The sequence below is a fragment of the Daktulosphaira vitifoliae genome, unplaced genomic scaffold, assembly GCF_025091365.1.
Source record: "Daktulosphaira vitifoliae isolate Bord-2020 unplaced genomic scaffold, ASM2509136v1 Scaffold_5, whole genome shotgun sequence".
Classification (NCBI taxonomy): domain Eukaryota; kingdom Metazoa; phylum Arthropoda; class Insecta; order Hemiptera; family Phylloxeridae; genus Daktulosphaira; species Daktulosphaira vitifoliae.
The window spans coordinates 29,369,290-29,388,758 of record NW_026099576.1 but is presented as its reverse complement, the minus strand read 5'-3'; the positions used below and the strand labels follow the sequence as shown (position 1 = coordinate 29,388,758).

At 25.0% G+C, this 19,469-nt stretch overlaps 2 protein-coding genes across 2 annotated transcripts; both read left to right on the top strand.

Moving 5' to 3' along the window:
• Positions 1–1,904: 1,904 nt before the first annotated feature.
• On the top strand, positions 1,905–4,111 carry LOC126907773 (SET domain-containing protein SmydA-8-like). The gene is made up of 3 exons (XM_050689359.1): positions 1,905–3,180; positions 3,438–3,595; positions 3,668–4,111. The coding sequence occupies exons 1-3, from the start codon at positions 1,941–1,943 to the stop codon at positions 3,755–3,757; spliced, it is 1,488 nt and encodes a 495-aa protein (XP_050545316.1). The 5' UTR covers positions 1,905–1,940; the 3' UTR covers positions 3,758–4,111.
• Positions 4,112–9,812: 5,701 nt separating this feature from the next.
• LOC126907772 (uncharacterized) lies at positions 9,813–14,792 on the top strand. Its single transcript, XM_050689358.1, has 2 exons — positions 9,813–11,352; positions 14,371–14,792. Exons 1-2 carry the CDS (start codon positions 9,861–9,863, stop codon positions 14,562–14,564), a joined length of 1,686 nt encoding a protein of 561 aa, XP_050545315.1. The 5' UTR covers positions 9,813–9,860; the 3' UTR covers positions 14,565–14,792.
• Positions 14,793–19,469: the final 4,677 nt, after the last annotated feature.

Here is a 19,469-nt window from a genome sequence, read left to right as displayed (position 1 = left end):
ATAATATTATCAAAAAATAGTATCACAAAAATACTGGTTTTGTTATAATTTTTTACTATAAATATTTTGTCAACATTAGTTATCATAGTTCACCTAAATTAAATAAACTAATACTTTAACTGATTTTAACTTGATTTAATCAACATCCTTAATTTCTTGATAATTTAAATCCAACATAGCACAATGTTTACTGAAGTTAAAAAATGTACATAATATCTAGTTTTGAAATTGTTCCATATTTAAATTTAAAATATAGATAAAAAATTTAAGTTGATAGAGTTTTACTCAAATCTATAACTAATACACTTTGGTATTAACATTTGAGATAAAAATTTTAAGTTGTTTAGTAATTGATCTAGTTATTGAACAATTAAAAATTTATTGACGTTTAATAAAACTTTAATTCTACGATTTATATTTGAGTATTTTTTTAAATTAATCATTCCAGCTATTTTGAATTTTTAACGATATCAAATCAAAAAATCATGTTGCAAAATAAATGCAAGTCCAAAAATTTAAAATACATTCAAATGACAAAATCAGTGCTTAAAATTTTGGTTTTGAAGCAATAATCATTAATTAATATAATTACCCAACATAAAAATCTAACAATTTTCATTAATTGAGAGTTGTTCAGTAACTAGACTAATCGCCTTATTGTCAATAAAATATTTCAATCTAATTAGTACTTTTTTCTATATAATTTTTACGGGTCTTAAAAAATGTTTAATACTGTTGTAACTATTTTTATTAGAAAAAAGATTATTGTTAGATTTTCTAAATATTAAAAGTATCAGTGAAATCTCAAATAGACATTAGCAAATTAAAGCATATAAATGTATCAAATTTTATTTTTAAAATCATTGGTGATGAGATGGCGAACTGATGGGATGGTGAAAAGTAGTTTGAAAATTGTTAATATTTATTAGTTTTTAATATGCATTCAACATACACATTTGAACATTTACTACATAACATTGGTTGATGAATATTTTAGGACAAACGAACACATGCTGTAACAACTCCACAGAGTCACCCTTTACTGTTGTCACTTATCATTTGTTTTATTCCAGTGAAAAATATTATGTCAACCCTCGTTAATTCACAGTGAATTATTCTATTTACCAGCATATACATTCACAGTATTTTTTTATTCTACTAAAATTTCCTTGTAATCCACCTGACTCATGTTTGTCCATTAAACATTCAATAGACATATTAAGTGTGACAGTTTTTGTATACGTATTTGCAACTTATAAAAAACATATTGTGTCCCTCCAAGTTAATACCTTATTCAAATAAACTCTATAAGGATAGCCGTCGTCCAAAATGATGAATATTGTATTGTTTAAAAAAAACTTTTTTTTCTACAAGTGAACATCATAATATCGTAATGTTATACAAACCATATGCACTTGTTTTTTCTACCCTCTAGTGATTCGCTAGCAACCTTCTCCGTACGCTGTCAACTTATCTTTTTCACCCTTATGCATGGATACGTGCTATTTTTTTATTTTTATACTTTATTGGCTGGCATAAAATTGAACTCTATAAAAACTCAGATATGCAGTAAAAATATGCTCAATTTTTTTCTTTGACTATATGAGCCACTGAAAGGAATCTCATAAGACCCTCGGGACTTTTTATGACTATGTTATGTTAAACGAGATGACTTTTCATCTGAATAGCTTTTGTTTTTATTTTTTCGTTGCACTTAAACCTTAGCCGTAAAAATTCCAAAAGGAAATGTATCTAATGGCTAAAAATGATTAGCACGGATTTCGAATACCAAAAAGTTATATAGAAACATTTATGCGTATATTTATTTTTGCATCGATTGGAATGTGTCTTGGCATACACTGCTATTGGTTCAATATAAAATTACCCTTTCTAATTGTAAACTCCTCAGTATATTTACACTACTGTTTCATGCTTATCCCATGGCTGTCGTCTTAGAAACAAAAGCACAATGTTTTGTATGCCGAAAACCAGCTGGACACCGATGTGGAAAATGCAATCGAGTATATTATTGTGGCAGAGAACATCAGCTCAATGATTGGATGAAGCACAAAAATACATGTCATCGACTTTTATATGAAGTGCGTGAGTCAAAAACACTTGGTAGACACTGGGTAGCCCGGGAAGATATAATAGCTTGTGAGACTTTATTGATTGAAACACCATTAGCGTATGGACCGAAAGCCGCTTCACCACCTGTATGTCTGGCATGCCACGTAAAACTTCGAACAGCTATTTACAAGTGTCCTAGTTGTGGTTGGCCGACTTGTGATAATTATCCATTATGTGGACAACATCATTCTGAGGCTGAGTGTCGTCTAATCACGGGTCACAGCCCGTTTAGCGTTGACCAAAACTTTGAAAATTGTTTTTCTTTTTCTGCATATTGTTTCGTATTACCTCTCAGGTGCTTACTACTTAAAGGTAATAATAATGAAAAATTTCGCCGTCTTCAGTCGCACTTAGAAGCGCGTTCGAATACGCCACTATATAATATTTATCGGATAAACCTTGTAGAATTTATGTTGGACCGACTAGGCATGAGAACTTCTGGACTTGTCGATAAAGACATATTGGAAACAGCAGCTATTTTAGATACTAATGCATTTGAAGTGCGATACAGTGGAGGAGCAAAAATGAGAGCAGTTTACGCAGAAGCTTCGATGTTGGCTCATAATTGCAAACCCAACACTAAACACGTCTTTACTGGAAACAATGGTGAAATTCGACTGTTAAGTACTGTTAACATTAAAAAAGGTGAAACAATAACAGCGACATATACTCAATCCTTGTGGCCCACATTTAATCGTCGTAATCATTTGAAGGCAGCTAAATGTTTTATTTGTGAGTGTGAACGATGCTTAGATTTGACAGAGTTTGGAACACATTTGTCATCCGTGGTATGTTCAGGATGTGGTGATTACGTAACACCGTATCAGCTGAAATGTAATGAGTTGTGTAGAATAGAACATAATTGGAATATTTATAATCTAAAAATATCAGAAATAGAACGTCGTATACAAAGTTTAGGCAAAAACATTGATCTAGCTACTTTAGAGTATTTTTTAGATCAAAAAATAACTCCTCTATTTCACAGCAACCACTTCATCATCGTCAAAATTAAATATACACTAGTTCAAATGTATAGCATTAAAATACTAGGTAGTTTTTGTACCTAATTAAGAAAAATATTTTATTTTATTTATATTTTATAAATATCAACATAAAAAATATTTATATTTTAAACATTTTGAATAATTCACCAATATAATTATTATGATAATAATATGAATTTTACAAATGAAATTCATCAATTAATTTAATTTTTAGAATTATAAAAGTTTTACATTTATTTATAAATTCTATAAAAAAAAATCAATGAGCTATTTATGAAACAAATATATTAATTAAATTTACAGATTTAACAATTTGTCAATTGGAAAACAATTTTAAAATATGTATAGAATTATTAAAATTAGCCGATGTGTTGGATCCAGGATTTACTAGATTTCGAGGACTTCTATTTTTTTATATTCAACAAGGACTGAAGCGATTATTTCAACTCAAACCTAAACAAGTAATACAAGTGCATCTGTTTTTATCATTTTTTTTAATATGGTCATAGTCTTTAAAATTATTAAAATTTTAGAATTTAAGCAATGAAATTGAATCATTTCTGCAAGAGGCTAAAGGTATTTTAAAGACAGAACCAGACCTTGCACATTTAGTCATACTATAGTAATTACAGAACAAAAACGATAGTATGTAGATAAAAAATGCAATTAAATATGATGTTGTGATAGTAATACTGACACGAAGAATATCAATAAATTCTTAGTGTATAGTATTTAAATTTGATAGTTTGGTATTTATTAGTCGGGTCGTTCAATTTTTAGCGTTTGTCTTGTTGATTCATTATTTTTATGTAAAACAAGTGTTATATGCCAAATAACGTTTTCAATTTATAATTTTATTTTTATTAACGATACTTAATATGCCGAATATTTTTAAGCGATAACATTTTATAGTACTAATGATATTTTATCAATGCCATTTTCGTTACTTTACATTAGATAGAATCGTTTTATGACAGGTAAACATATTTTTTTTACACAAAATTACTATAAATTACATTTTTTCTAATTTTATGTAAATTTTTATGAGCAATAAATGTTCTTAGTATTTTATTTTAACTAATTAGAACAAATTAATAAGTAAATTCAAATATACCTTTTTTTTTTTTGTTGAATTATTAATAGTTACATTTTATGTATTTTTCACCATAAATATATATTTGTTAGTAAAATATTATGAATTATAGTTTAAAATTTTATTATAATCAATAATTCACAGAAATATTTGGAAAATAATGAACTAAAGTAATTTGAAAATGAAAAATGTGGTGCTATCTAGCACAGATTCGAGTAATCCCATCACATTTTATTCTCTAATATGGTAGGTGGCGTAATTTAACAAGTATTTTACCGTAGTCTACTATTAAATTTAATTATTTATTTATTTATTAAAGTATATTTTTTATTCAAAGTAAATTTGTATAATAATTGAGCTATTATTTTATAAACATTATAAATATTTTAATAATTGATTTTAATAAAAAGTATATTATATTCATTACAAAAACTACGCAATCGCATCAACTGAATGCTTTTAAATTTATACAGATTATATGAAAATATTTGACTATTTTGATCAAATATACATGAATTTACATTTTTTTATACAACTGGAATAAGTCGGTTGACGCCAACCAACTTATGTTGATCTATTATATTATGGAAAAAGTAAATGTAGAGGTTTTCCATTACCTACTGAAATAAAAACATGTTGTTCATACTGTTGTTAAAATTAAAGAGATACTTCAGACAACCAATAGAAGTACTTGCAATTCGTAATATATTTTACTCCATTTAATAGAAAAAAATATAATTTTCCCATTTAACATTCAAAATGTATACCTAAAATTTATCCTTAGTAATAATTATTTCTTTAAGAAACTTATTTTTACAATGGTTTATAAAAATAAATTATATTTTAGTCTATACAATTTTACGTACAAATCATTATAAAAAAAAAAAACTGGGACTATTTTTATTAGATAACACTTTGTAATTGAGTATGAATGCATTGATTTGAAGAAGAAAAACCACTGTGAAATTTATGTTACAAAATGTTGCGGTTTTTTTGGTTTATGATTATCAAAAAACATTACTAAGTAACATTAATGCAAAATCTTATAATTATTTCGTTGAAAAAATTTTTAGTTTTATCATGTAATAACATTATTTAAATAACAAAAAGTGTATGAAATATTACAAAACACATTCATTCAATGTTTAAAAATTGTTCCGATGTAATAATGGTATACATGTTGATAAGTAACATTATTTTAACGTTTATGATATCCTATTGATGCAATGTTACAAAAACACAATCATGCAATGTTTTTTTTCTAACTATATATTTCTATTGCCCCCAACTACAATGATGACACATTTTAGTGATAAAATTAAACATGCAGTTTATGAATTTCTGACGTATCTTATTGAAGCCCAACCTCCGATCTTCTACTCTCTCATAGCAAGCGACCGTCTTGCACCGAAAAAGTAACTTTAAAATTGGAATTAGCTTAAATTATTAATTTTATTAAGCGATGAAAGCGACGGAGAGTTGCCGAATCGGTAACACTTGTGTTTTTCACGCTAAGGGTACGAGGATCAAATCCCCCTGTGGCAAATAATATTTGCATTTATTTTTTAGTTAGAAAAAAATTTTGAAATCATTTGATTTTTATCTCATTTAGATTTAATAACTTCAATAAATATAAAGAATCTCATCACTATAGTCTCCCCTCGTAAGAAGAAATTTATATTCATGTTAATATTATTTTAATATGTGTTTTTTTTTTCGTGGATCGATTTATTTGCCAACCCGCACTTGACCTAATTTTTTCAACGATACGTCAAATTGTTACAATTCTTATTTAATTGAAGATATTACCCTTAAAAATTGAAAGAGAATCCCTTATTTAAATACAAAGTAGCTTAACCAGCCTTTTCCATACAAACAATTAAAATCATTAATTTATAATATTTTTAAAGTATTTATTGACGAATTAGATTTGATATGATAAAAGTATTCTACTACAAAAGTAAATAATTTTACTTTGTAATTTAGATTCTTTTTAAACACCAAAAGTTATTTAGAAATAATCACTAATTTTTAAGAAAAAAAGTGAAAAAAAAATGACAAAATTTACCGATTCTAAAAATTGTAATTGTTTTGGAGACTTCCCCCATTTGCGGAGAATGAGGGCTAAATTTTCAATTTTTGAAGATAATGTCTTCAACTATATACGATTTGTGATCTTTTGACGTTTTGTTAAGAAAAATCAGCCCAGTGAGAGCTGAGAAATAATAGTGACAGACACAAAAAAATAAAATAAACACATCTTGGTAAAATTAATATCTTCTCAGCTTCGCACTGAAGCTAAAAAAGTTAAAAAAAATTTAAATAGTGCTAAGTTTAATACAATTTTTATTGTTAGATTAATCTTTTGACGTATCGACGAACAAAATCAATCCAGTAAGTGCTGATCATTTGTGTCAAAAAAAAAAAAACAAATAATATAATAATAATAACATATAGTAAAATTAATACTATCTTAACTTCCCATCGATGTTAAAAAAATAATTTATAGTATGACTATGTTGGAATTCCATGTATATAAAATAGAAATATCAAAAAAATTTCATCAAATAAAAATTTAATTACTTGAATTAAACAATACATCAATTTTTGTAAAAAATTATTTATTTTAAAACAAGTTACAAAATTAAAAGTTTTTTGTGAGTACAGTATGATGAAACATTAAGATACTTTTATCAGTAAAAAAAATGAAAAAGCTGTTTAAAATTTGAAAGTATATTTTCTTTCTTATTTAAACTAATCTGGTTTGTTTTAACATAGAATTAAGCAATAATGGCCAGGTAAATGTTATGTATACAAAGTGATAGACAGAGAAAAAACTCATAGTTATATTAATACTTTCTCAACTTCGACATGATGATTAATTATTCTAGTTACACATACCAACTTTTAAGAAAGAATAGGGTACACATTACAAATAAAATATATTGAATAAATATTATTAGACATTAGTCAATTTGGTAACTTTTTTTTTCATTGCTTCTATTATGTTAATATTATATCTCGACAATTACATAAAAGTTAGTTGCTATAATTATTGTTATGAATTACCGAAATGAAACGATATTAATTATTAATTGTATAACACAGAGTGGGCGTGGTGTAGCACGGTGGACACACTAAATGTTGACAAAACCTTAGTGTTAAGTCACGTCTGCCACCGTAGTATACGGATGGGTGACTCTACGTGCGTTTTACGGTGGAAAAAAGTACCATGTTCCAAGTGTAGAAGGCAACGGAAAACCACTGCACTTATTCCTTCCCAGTAAAACAATGACAAGGCAAGACCTTTAGTAGAGAATGAGAATGAATAACAAAGAGTAAAGTATGTACCATACAAATTATAAAATAAATATAGTTTAAAAAAACTAAAAAACACGCTTTTAAAGAACATTGAACTAAAAAGTTAAAAATAATTTTTAAAATAAGCGTAAAACAATAATATTAGTACATTTCGTTCATTATTGTTTTACGCTTATTTTAAAAATTATTTTTAACTTTTTAGTTCAATGTTCTTTAAAAGCGTGTTTTTTAGTTTTTTTAAACTATATTTATTTTTCAATTTGTATGGTACATACTTTACTCTTTGTTATTCATTCTCATTCTCTACTAAAGGTCTTGCCTTGTCATTGTTTTACTGGGAAGGAATAAGTGCAGTGGTTTTCCGTTGCCTTCTACACTTGGAACATGGTACTTTTTTCCACCGTAAAACGCACGTAGAGTCACCCATCCGTATACTACGGTGGCAGACGTGACTTAACACTAAGGTTTTGTCAACATTTAGTGTGTCCACCGTGCTACACCACGCCCACTCTGTGTTATACAATTAATAATTAATATCGTTTCATTTCGGTAATTCATAACAATAATTATAGCAACTAACTTTTATGTAATTGTCGAGATATAATATTAACATAATAGAAGCAATGAAAAAAAAAGTTACCAAATTGACTAATGTCTAATAATATTTATTCAATATATTTTATTTGTAATGTGTACCCTATTCTTTCTTAAAAGTTGGTATGTGTAACTAGAATAATTAATCATCATGTCGAAGTTGAGAAAGTATTAATATAACTATGAGTTTTTTCTCTGTCTATCACTTTGTATACATAACATTTACCTGGCCATTATTGCTTAATTCTATGTTAAAACAAACCAGATTAGTTTAAATAAGAAAGAAAATATACTTTCAAATTTTAAACAGCTTTTTCATTTTTTTTACTGATAAAAGTATCTTAATGTTTCATCATACTGTACTCACAAAAAACTTTTAATTTTGTAACTTGTTTTAAAATAAATAATTTTTTACAAAAATTGATGTATTGTTTAATTCAAGTAATTAAATTTTTATTTGATGAAATTTTTTTGATATTTCTATTTTATATACATGGAATTCCAACATAGTCATACTATAAATTATTTTTTTAACATCGATGGGAAGTTAAGATAGTATTAATTTTACTATATGTTATTATTATTATATTATTTGTTTTTTTTTTTTTGACACAAATGATCAGCACTTACTGGATTGATTTTGTTCGTCGATACGTCAAAAGATTAATCTAACAATAAAAATTGTATTAAACTTAGCACTATTTAAATTTTTTTTAACTTTTTTAGCTTCAGTGCGAAGCTGAGAAGATATTAATTTTACCAAGATGTGTTTATTTTATTTTTTTGTGTCTGTCACTATTATTTCTCAGCTCTCACTGGGCTGATTTTTCTTAACAAAACGTCAAAAGATCACAAATCGTATATAGTTGAAGACATTATCTTCAAAAATTGAAAATTTAGCCCTCATTCTCCGCAAATGGGGGAAGTCTCCAAAACAATTACAATTTTTAGAATCGGTAAATTTTGTCATTTTTTTTTCACTTTTTTTCTTAAAAATTAGTGATTATTTCTAAATAACTTTTGGTGTTTAAAAAGAATCTAAATTACAAAGTAAAATTATTTACTTTTGTAGTAGAATACTTTTATCATATCAAATCTAATTCGTCAATAAATACTTTAAAAATATTATAAATTAATGATTTTAATTGTTTGTATGGAAAAGGCTGGTTAAGCTACTTTGTATTTAAATAAGGGATTCTCTTTCAATTTTTAAGGGTAATATCTTCAATTAAATAAGAATTNAAAAAAAAAAAATTATTAATTACACTTATTCAGTAGATCTTCTACTGCTGACGCTCAGTTGCTGGCCGTGGTTTTATTGATAAACTTCAGGCTGAACTTGCGATGTTATAAGGCGGCTGATGAGAGAGACGGGTATTCGTACATTAAACATATCACCAAATATACGTTACCATGTCAGCTTTGTACCGAAGCTAAAAGAAAAAAAATAAAAGGAATAAACTTAAATCTATATTTTGTACAGGCATAACGTAAAAGTAGATTAACTAAAACAATAAAAATTGAAACATATTTTTTGAAATATAAATTAAATTAAAGCAAATAGAATTATATTATAGATATACATTTTCTGTTGTAAGTAAATAAATCATTGTATTATATTTACTCTTATTTTTAGCATACTTATAAAACATGTGATACTTTTGGAAGTATTTTGTTGAAGACTGCTTGAATTTTTTATTAGTGTAGTGTACGTCAAAATGATCATAATTAAACTTTTTGTATGTGTTATCATTTACAAAAAATATTCAATTTCCTTAGACCCTTTAGAGTTGCATTGTAATTTCTCTAAACATTTGTTTAATTATTTCAAGTACAATGAGCAATATTTATTTAATTTCGAAAATAATATTTCTGAACCTGAATTAAAAGATTATGGAAAAGTAGTAAAATCTCATGGCGAAATTGTTATGATAATGTTAGATTCATTACATGAAATGGACGAGAAGTATATCGCAGCAGATTTAATGACTGTAAATTTATACTTGAACAACGTTTCGGAATCTATAAATATGATTGCTAAAAATAAATATGGCGAGTTCAGTAGATCTGATAAATCACAGAATTTGCTTGAAGGCTATAAAATTCTACATCGTTCAATTGTAGGAAGATTGAAATATTTTTTAAATGAAAACTGTTTAAATATATCAGTTAAAAATGATTTCATATATCTAACTAATTTTCAAGAGCCAATAAAACACAGCCTGGAAGTCTTACGTAATGAAATCGAAAAACTAAATAATAAAATAATTAAAATTATGAAAGAATATTTGACTTTAAGAGACATGTTTGTGATGGAAAATAATGAAAAATTAAAAAATTATTGTGACATAATAAAACAGTTAGCGTTGGCTTTTGAAAGAAAATCATTCAATATTTTCAATCCGAAAAATGTTTTGTTTTACGATTTGATGGAAAATCGGCCTTGTTTTTTGGAGCTAGATCTTGAATCGGGTTCTCAAGCAAAACAATATGTTAGATACAACAGCGACAATGAACTAAACGATGTTTTAGACATGGTTCGATATGCCCCGTTGTTATTATATAGTTCTAATAATTATCAAATTAAGTTATTGGATGTGTTTCGTTTCGTCAAGTTCGATTTTGACTTACAAAATTTACAAGCATTTATAAATTTGGTAAATGCAGCAACAGTTCGTCCAATTATGATGATTATACGTTTTTATTTTTCATTAGTCAGAAAATTCCTTTTAGCTTGTGAATTTAAAAATGAGGAATTAAAAAACGAGATGAAATATAAAATTATTGATATGGGTCAAAATATTATTGAAAATATGAAATCCTTTAAGGATATGAATTTATTTATAGAACAATGTACAACGACCATTGATCGTGTTTTTAATTTATCATACAAAGTTATTTCTTCTTTCAAAGAACGTAAGGATTTATTCTTAAGCAGTGAAATACAAAAAATTTCAAAACATATCAGTGATTATATGAAAAAAAATATTTTAAGAAACTGTTTTAGTCAGTCACTTGATACATATAGCATAAATTGCAATATTAGTAGCTATTATGATATTACTGAAAAGAGTGTTAATGAAATTGTATTATTTGTATCAGAATTAAAAAAATATCAGTATTATTTTGAAATAGCAAAAAAATTTTCTCATAAATCATTCTCTAATTGGGTAACAACTATAAATACAATAAAAAATAATATTCCTATTGGTAAGTTAATATACTTTTTCGTGATTGTACTAAATTGTATTGCATTTTTCAAAAAGTTATAGTATAATAAAGTTAAAAATTTAAAATACAAAATCGAGAATTTTCACACAAAAATAGCATTTGATAGCCATTTTCACCGTGAAGGTAAAATAAAGTCCGAAATTTGTTTTTCCATAATAAAGTATATTACATTAGCTTTAATTTAAGACATTTACGGAGAACGAGAGAAATTTTTTCAATTTTTGAGGGTAATGTCTTTGACTAGATACGATTTGCGATCTTTTGACGTATCATTGAAAGAAATCGAAAGCATCGAAACTATAATTGATGTAGCATAGAAAGTTAAACTTATCTAAATTTTTTTGCTTTTTGAAGTCGAGAAAAATAACTTTGAAATTTGAATTACCTTAAATAGCCAATTTTTACGTTCAACGGTAGCGACGTACGGTTGCCGAGTCGGTAAAACATGTGTTTAACACGCTGGGGGTACAAGGTTCCCAACCCCCGTATGGCAATGAAGTTTTTGCATTTCTTCTTAATTCTTTTTAAGTTAGAATAAATTTTCAACTGCTCTGATATTTATCTCATTTAGATTCAATAACTTCAATAAAGATCAAGGATTCCATCACTGTGTCGCCACTCACGAGAAGAAATTTTTTATTTATATTAAAGTTATTTTACATTTTTTAAGTTTTAGCTTTGATGCAAAGCTGAGAAAATATTTTTTTGTGACTATTATTTATTTTCTCTGCTCTAATTTGTCCGACTTTTTTCTACAATACGTCAAATAACTACAATTCGTATCTAGTTGACGATAATACCCTCAAAAATTAAAAAATATTCCTTATTTAAATAAAAAGTAGCTTAACCAGCATTTTCCATACAAACAATTAAAATCATTAATTTCTAATTTTCTTAAAGTATTTATTGTCGAATTAGATTTGATATGATAAAATTATTCAACTACAAAAGTAAATAATTTTACTTTGTAATTTATTAATTTTTTAACTCTATTTGTGTGTGCTACAACCAGTCTATAGTATTCCGAATTTTTTTGTAATATGTAGCTATATAAATCATAAATATAAAAAAAAAAATGATTTTTAGATTCACCTGAATTTAACGATGGATTTTTACAATTAAAATCAAATTTTATAATATGCTTAATTGAGTAAATCTTTTTAACAACTTTGTTTTGATTGGTTCATTCAGTTAAAGTAAATCATTAAAATTAATTAAGTTCTGAATATTTCAATCGCACAATCTTTTTGACACCAAAAGTTATTTGGAAATGATTACTATTACTTCTATTTAAGTTATCTATTACGATAAAAATGCAAAAAAATATTGAGCTATTTGGATAAATTTATTATAAATAGTATTTATAAAACTTCCTAACTACATATTAATCTTAACGACACAATTTTTTTAATTCTCATAAAATTTTCTATTTAATGATGTCAATGTCAAACTTGCCAATTGAACAAAAGTTATGGTAAAATAAATAAATTTTTTTTTATTATAAGCATTCACAAAAATCAACTTTAAACGATTAAAAAAATAGGTTAAATATGTCTATTCTTTATTTTTTATATATTAATAATCAAAATCCGTATTAATTTAAAACAATTTTTTTTTTTTGTTCTTAATTATTTTTTATTTATATATAAATACTTATTTTTTAATGATAAGTAATAATATTAAAACTTAGAAGTAATAGAAAAAGTTTAATTGCACATTTGAAAATATCGCGAAAAGATGATTTAGAAAAGTATATTTTTGTTTCTGATAAAAAACCCTTGTAGTCTAGTGTATTTATTCATAAGTAACAAAATTGTTTTATTAAAAAGTATTGCATCAATCACTTAAAATTTTTATACGCGTTAAAAGTATATGAATATATACAACTCCTTTTTATTTTTATAATATTTTCGTAAAAATTACAATATTATTAAATATCAATTTCATACTAAATTTAATTACAATAATTATTATGTATTCATATATTATAATTATAAATCGGGATAAAATTAAGGGAATAAGAGTTATGGTTGTTTCTTAAATAATTTATCAATCTCTTAAAATTAAACACTATCTACAGATTTGCATCGAAGTGTTTCTTATCATAGTGATTTTAAACACTGCCAGATATCATCTATACTTGTCCCAACTATGACACGTCCATACTGTGCCACGAACCCACTGCGTTACCTTTTTTTTTTCACTTAAAATTGTCATAACTTTTTCAAAAATGACCAAATCAATATTTTTTTTTTTAACATTAATAAGTGACAAAAAAATAAATAAGCATTGTGTAGGTGTCACGTTACCATTATTGTTAAATATATTATAAAATAAAACACAAACAGCGTATCGTTACTATCGACTGATGAACTGACATTAAAAAACAATTACTGTAAAATTAGCAATCATCCTATAACTTAGTAAACCCAGAGGACCTGACCATCGTTGTCTGTCGACTCTAGTACATAGCACTATACTTTGGTTAAATTCATCAATCTCAGTACTCGGTTTTAACATCTAGTTAACTGTATATAGTCAAGTCTTTGTTCATTCCTATTGACTCCCTTTACACTTGTCTACTTTTTTCCTCCACACTTTCAAAGTATTTGTGTCTTGTACTTCGATTACACTTCATACTCAGGTACCTCTATTTTTTATCCCTTCCTATTCCTAAAGTATTTGTGTCTTCAACTTTGTTTACACCTCAAACCTAGACTCATTATTATTTTTATATGCTCAACACTCGTCTTTTTCTTCCCTTTTGTGTTTTTTTTTGTATTAAGACAGCAATCAGAATACATTTATTTTGAATATTTAAAAGAGAAGGAATAAAGAGGTTTTTTTGTTTACTACATCCTATCACTGTTAATAATTTTAATAACTAACCAATATGTGTTCTATTCGCTATATAGCCACTTGTTTATACTATTTTTAATTATCATTAATGTATTAATTTTTTGATATAAAAATTATAATTCATGATTATGTTTTTAGAACAATTAGGAAATCATGAAGACATATATCGACCACTTTATATTCCTGGTGTTAATACAATCGATAGAAAGAAACATTATACTCATAGCTCAAGTGATAAAAATGATGAAAATGATGACAATAAAAATTTTGATTTGAGAACTGAGACATATTACACTCCCAAATATCTAGTTGATTATTTACTTTATAAGTAGTTTTTACAATTTATTTTCTTTGTATATGATGAAATAAAGTTCATACATAGTATAAAGCGTACGAAAATAATATAATGTAGCATAATTATTTAAAAAATTAATCAATAATAATTATAATTGATAATTTACAGTTAAGAATATAAATTACAAAGATTTTTCACGAAATTTTCCTATGAAAAAAAATTATATTCATAATTATTTTAATAATATATTCATGATAGTTAATTGTTGAACCAATAAAACAAGTATATGAAAAATAACATTTTTTTGGGTGTACAATATTTAGATAAATTTGTTATAAAATTTTGACGCAGAACCTGAGTCTGGCTTCAAGTAATAAAACCATAATAATATCAGAAAAAAATCATAAAAATGGATTTAAAAAAAGTTTTATTTTTCGTATAATAATTTTATGATGTTATAGTTGTTTAATATTTAAGAATGACCCACTAAGTTTAATCGTTTTCATGGGCCTGATATAATGGTTTTTACTGTTATTTTTGTTCGAATTTTTTAATATCTCATCGACTTTTTTTAAAAATCCAATTTTTTCCGTCGGGATTATTTATTAAAATACTTTTTAGAAGAAAGGAATATATATTACTTAAAAAAAAGGAGAATATTACAGCGTCGAAGCCAAAAAAAATAAAAAAACACATCATAGTAAAATTAATACCTTCTTAGCTTCGCATCGAAGCTAAAAAATTATATTATGGCCTTCATAAGTTTTAAATATTTTTTTAATTCATTGGTCTTTTATGCTTAGTTTTTATTTAGGTCTAATAATATAATAAATAACTGTATATTGTTTACATATCTTATATAACAATATTTTTATTAGCAGTTTTTTTGGTGATTACTATGGTGGTTATCATTACATTCTTCGTGTGTACTTTTTGATCCAAAACAAGGAAGGAGATCTAATACACCATTGATTGCATTCTCTCCTGCGTTAGCAACCTATAAATTTATAGTTTATTATAATACTTTTATTCGCAAAATGTAATAACAACTGTGCGATATATATTAAAAATATTACAATGCATTCCATTTTTGTGACAAAAAAAAATTTCTTAATTAATTTCATAAAAAAGAACATTTACAATTCAGTAGAGTATTTAAGGGGATGTCTTTCTTGAATGAGGTCTACCAACAGGTATTTTTTAAAGTAACGAAAAGAAATTAAAAATAAAAAGTCGTTTACATTGTAAATTAACAGAATGAATTAAAAAATACATCTTTATTATGAACTTTAATATAATATGTCAAATAAAATATCAAATCATTATCTGTTATTAACATTATTATTCAATAAAACAAGAGTTAAATATTCTCTTATATCTCGGGACACCCACCTTGAAAAAGACCTGCATACGCCATTGGTTAAAATGAATATATAAAATAATTTAATTTGCACGAAAAAATAACTGTTTTTTGTTACTATAGTTTATTTATATCTCTTAGTTCAATGATATAATAAAACTGTTAGCTGTTACGTACGAACATTTTACTTCACTAAATCAAGCAAACTAATAAAACTAAACAAATTAATAAACGTAAGCATAAATATAAAAGGTAACATAAAAAAATTCTATATTAAATGAAAATTATACTTTAGCGATCCTTAGATTTTGTCAGGGGACACGAGCTTGACTCTGTAATTACGCCATTGAAGAATAAATAACTTCTTAACAAATTTTTAAGTTAAAAAAATCAAAATGTATAATAATCCATACAGTTTATGAGGAGGGCTTTCTTATTTGATTGAGCTTTTATAAAAATACATTTTAGCTAGACATAAATACATTGGGATTATTAAAAAATAATGCTTAAAATTATTTGTGATTGTAAAAATAACGAACCACCTTGTTTGTAAAATGTATATTCCATTTTAGCTTATTTTTNTGTGATTGTAAAAATAACGAACCACCTTGTTTGTAAAATGTATATTCCATTTTAGCTTATTTTTCTTGATTATACTTTTACAAATCTAACAATGAACTTGATGTTAAATAGAATATTATAAAAGTAGAAAATATTGAAAAGATATTGTCCAAACAAAAATGTTAATAAAAACGCACTGTTAGACTATTTATTTCTATCAAAATTTCCTATTGATAATGTTGAAAAATTTTTATTTCTTGAAACTGGCCATTCTGAATGCAATTTTGTTTCAAAATTGGTAATTATACTTTTAGTTATTACGAGAAAAAAAATTATAATGGATTAATCTAGTCAACATTTTTACAAAAATATAAGATATATTTTTAAATTTTTTTAATTTAATAAAATTTGAGTTTTTTCTATAGGAATATTTTATTATTTATTGGGAGAAGAGATGGCAACAAGCATATAACAAAGTCTTTGACCAAACTGTTTACTAATCCATATGCTAGTAAATGTACATGGACTGGTCTTCAGAATAATATAACTACTAAATGGGAAATTCTGAATTAATCAGAATACTTATAAATAATTTTACAATTTATTATACAGAGAAGAATATATCTAACTGATAACTATTATAACATCAATTTACAAATAGCTATAATTTTTTTAAAGCATTTCTGCATTCTTAGACTACGTTTAAATCATATCATATAGTTATTTAAAAAAAAAATTATAGCCAAATGTTTACTATGTCAAACATTATAAGAGTTGTCATATTGATTATTCAACTATGTATAGTTTTTCTTAAGTTTATTTTGTTTTATTTCCTTCTTGTAAATGTATTAAAGATAATGACAAAAAACTTTTGCAAACTCTAATGTAAAAATAAAATTTGCCGATTGGCTTAGATATGCTAACACAAGAGTACAAAGGGGCAAATTAAATGAAAGACAATATAGTTTTTTGATTTATGTAAAATGTAATTTTTTATATTAAAATTAGAAGAATAGAACTAAAAAACATTTTCAAACAAATCAAATAACTCTTATATGCTTATACATCATATATTAGAATGTAGATAAATTCAACTTTAGATGTTAATTATAGTTCTACATCACAGTGTTGTGAAAATTTTAGTGATACAGATGATATTTACTATTCAAATATTAATGTGTATTGTGATGATAATTCTTCAATAAAGGGTGTATCATTTAGTGCTGAAAATGAATTACGGTTTTGGGTGTTGAAGTTTAAATTATCTCAAAATAGTATAAATTGTAAACTTAAAATGTACTATCTGAATTAATCGGCTGACTAGAGAATTAGGCATTATATAATACTATAAAACTAATAACTAAGAATGTTTGTTTTACACTCTGGATTATTGGTTTTAAAAGAAAATTTAAATAAATTAAAGTATTCTCATTATAAACTCTTGGTGTGTACAGAAAGAATTTTGATACCTCCTGATTTATGTCAAACTTCAAATGTTTTAGCACAAAGATAGTACAAGTAAAATACCTTAAACATTTCATAAGTGTTGAAAAAAACAATTGTTAAAAAGCTCAGGGATATACCACCTTTAACACCGTAGTTATAATGTATGGAATGTTTTCACATCCCATGAAACGTTTTAAGATATGTAACATTGCACATAGGAATGAAAGGAACATTATTTATGGTGTGCTATTTCGGCTGATCAATTATTCGTAAATTCTGAGATGATTTTATTTTTGAATTATTTAAAAAATGTTTGATATCCCAATATATATGATAAAAAAGAATTGTTTTCCAAAATATTTTATTTTGTCATCTAGAAAATTTAAAATTTATTAAATGTTTCATGTGTAAAATTTTCTTAAATTAGTTCAAACATTTTTTTTTTATATTTACATCCATTTGACACCATTCATATTAAAATAAATCTAGCATAAAAAATGTTTGTTTTTATTTTTCAGACTCAACATAATATATAAAAATATAGGAAACGTTCGAATATTGAGAAATTTTATTCTATAATAATAAATGATGAAATGATAAATGAAAACCTTGATGTTTGTAGATAACGATTTTCAAAAAAAAAATTGTTTGTTAGCATAATTGTATAAATTTTGTATCATTTTTTAAAAAATAAAGAAAAAATTAATATTAATAATCAATTATTTGTTACCGAGTGTACAATGTCAGATGGCCCTGAAAATATTTCTCCTGGATGACTATGGTGGAGTAGTTGAACATTTGATATAAAACAAATAATTGACAAAATTGTCATTATTTTAATATTTTTCAAAATCATTGAAAAAATTGTTTAATGTAGTCTATGTCTTTTGAAACAATATTCAAAATACAGTAATATTATAACAGTGAAGTTAAAGATAACACAGTAAATATTATAAGTATTCATATGTATATATACTTATATTTATATACATAATAAGAGAATTTTTTATAGCTGTAATTAAATTCTATAACAGAAGAATTTTATATATTAATATAATGGATTGTATACAATTAAATTGTCACGATCTTATCAACTTAAAAAGGTTTGTAGCAGTTAACTTTTTCTTATCAATTTTCAAATGATATGGTTTTATCGTCCAATAGTTATTCATAAAGTCATAAATATAATTAATATGATCTAATAAACAGTTACATTAAATTTAGTTTTCGTGGAAAGAATAAATTTAACGATAAATTAAACATTTTACTATGGGCATATACTATTTTACTATGGCCATAGTAAATGTGCCCATTTTATTCATAAAGATAAATGTTATCTTTATGAATAAAATTTAAATTATTGCTTAATAAACTAACACTTAACTTTACAATAAAAGTAAAATATATTATTTAAAATGTATGTTACAAGATAGTTCAAAATAAAACAACAATTGTATAATTGCGTATGACGAATAAAAAAAATAATACTTATATTATTGTTGTGTAGTATAATTATTAACACATGTACTAACTATTACATATATATAAATATATATATATATATATATATATATA

What these genes read in the sequence shown, in the direction of transcription:
- LOC126907773 (XM_050689359.1), top strand. Translation starts at nt 1,941, where the DNA reads ATGGCTGTCGTCTTAGAAACAAAAGCACAATGTTTTGTATGCCGAAAA. An exon ending in GTATAGCATTAAAATACTAG is followed by an intron (nt 3,181 to 3,437) that starts GTAGTTTTTGTA and finishes TTAAATTTACAG; the next exon opens with ATTTAACAATTTGTCAATTG. An exon ending in TTCAACTCAAACCTAAACAA is followed by an intron (nt 3,596 to 3,667) that starts GTAATACAAGTG and finishes TTAAAATTTTAG; the next exon opens with AATTTAAGCAATGAAATTGA.
- LOC126907772 (XM_050689358.1), top strand. Translation starts at nt 9,861, where the DNA reads ATGATCATAATTAAACTTTTTGTATGTGTTATCATTTACAAAAAATAT. An exon ending in AAAAAATAATATTCCTATTG is followed by an intron (nt 11,353 to 14,370) that starts GTAAGTTAATAT and finishes TTATGTTTTTAG; the next exon opens with AACAATTAGGAAATCATGAA.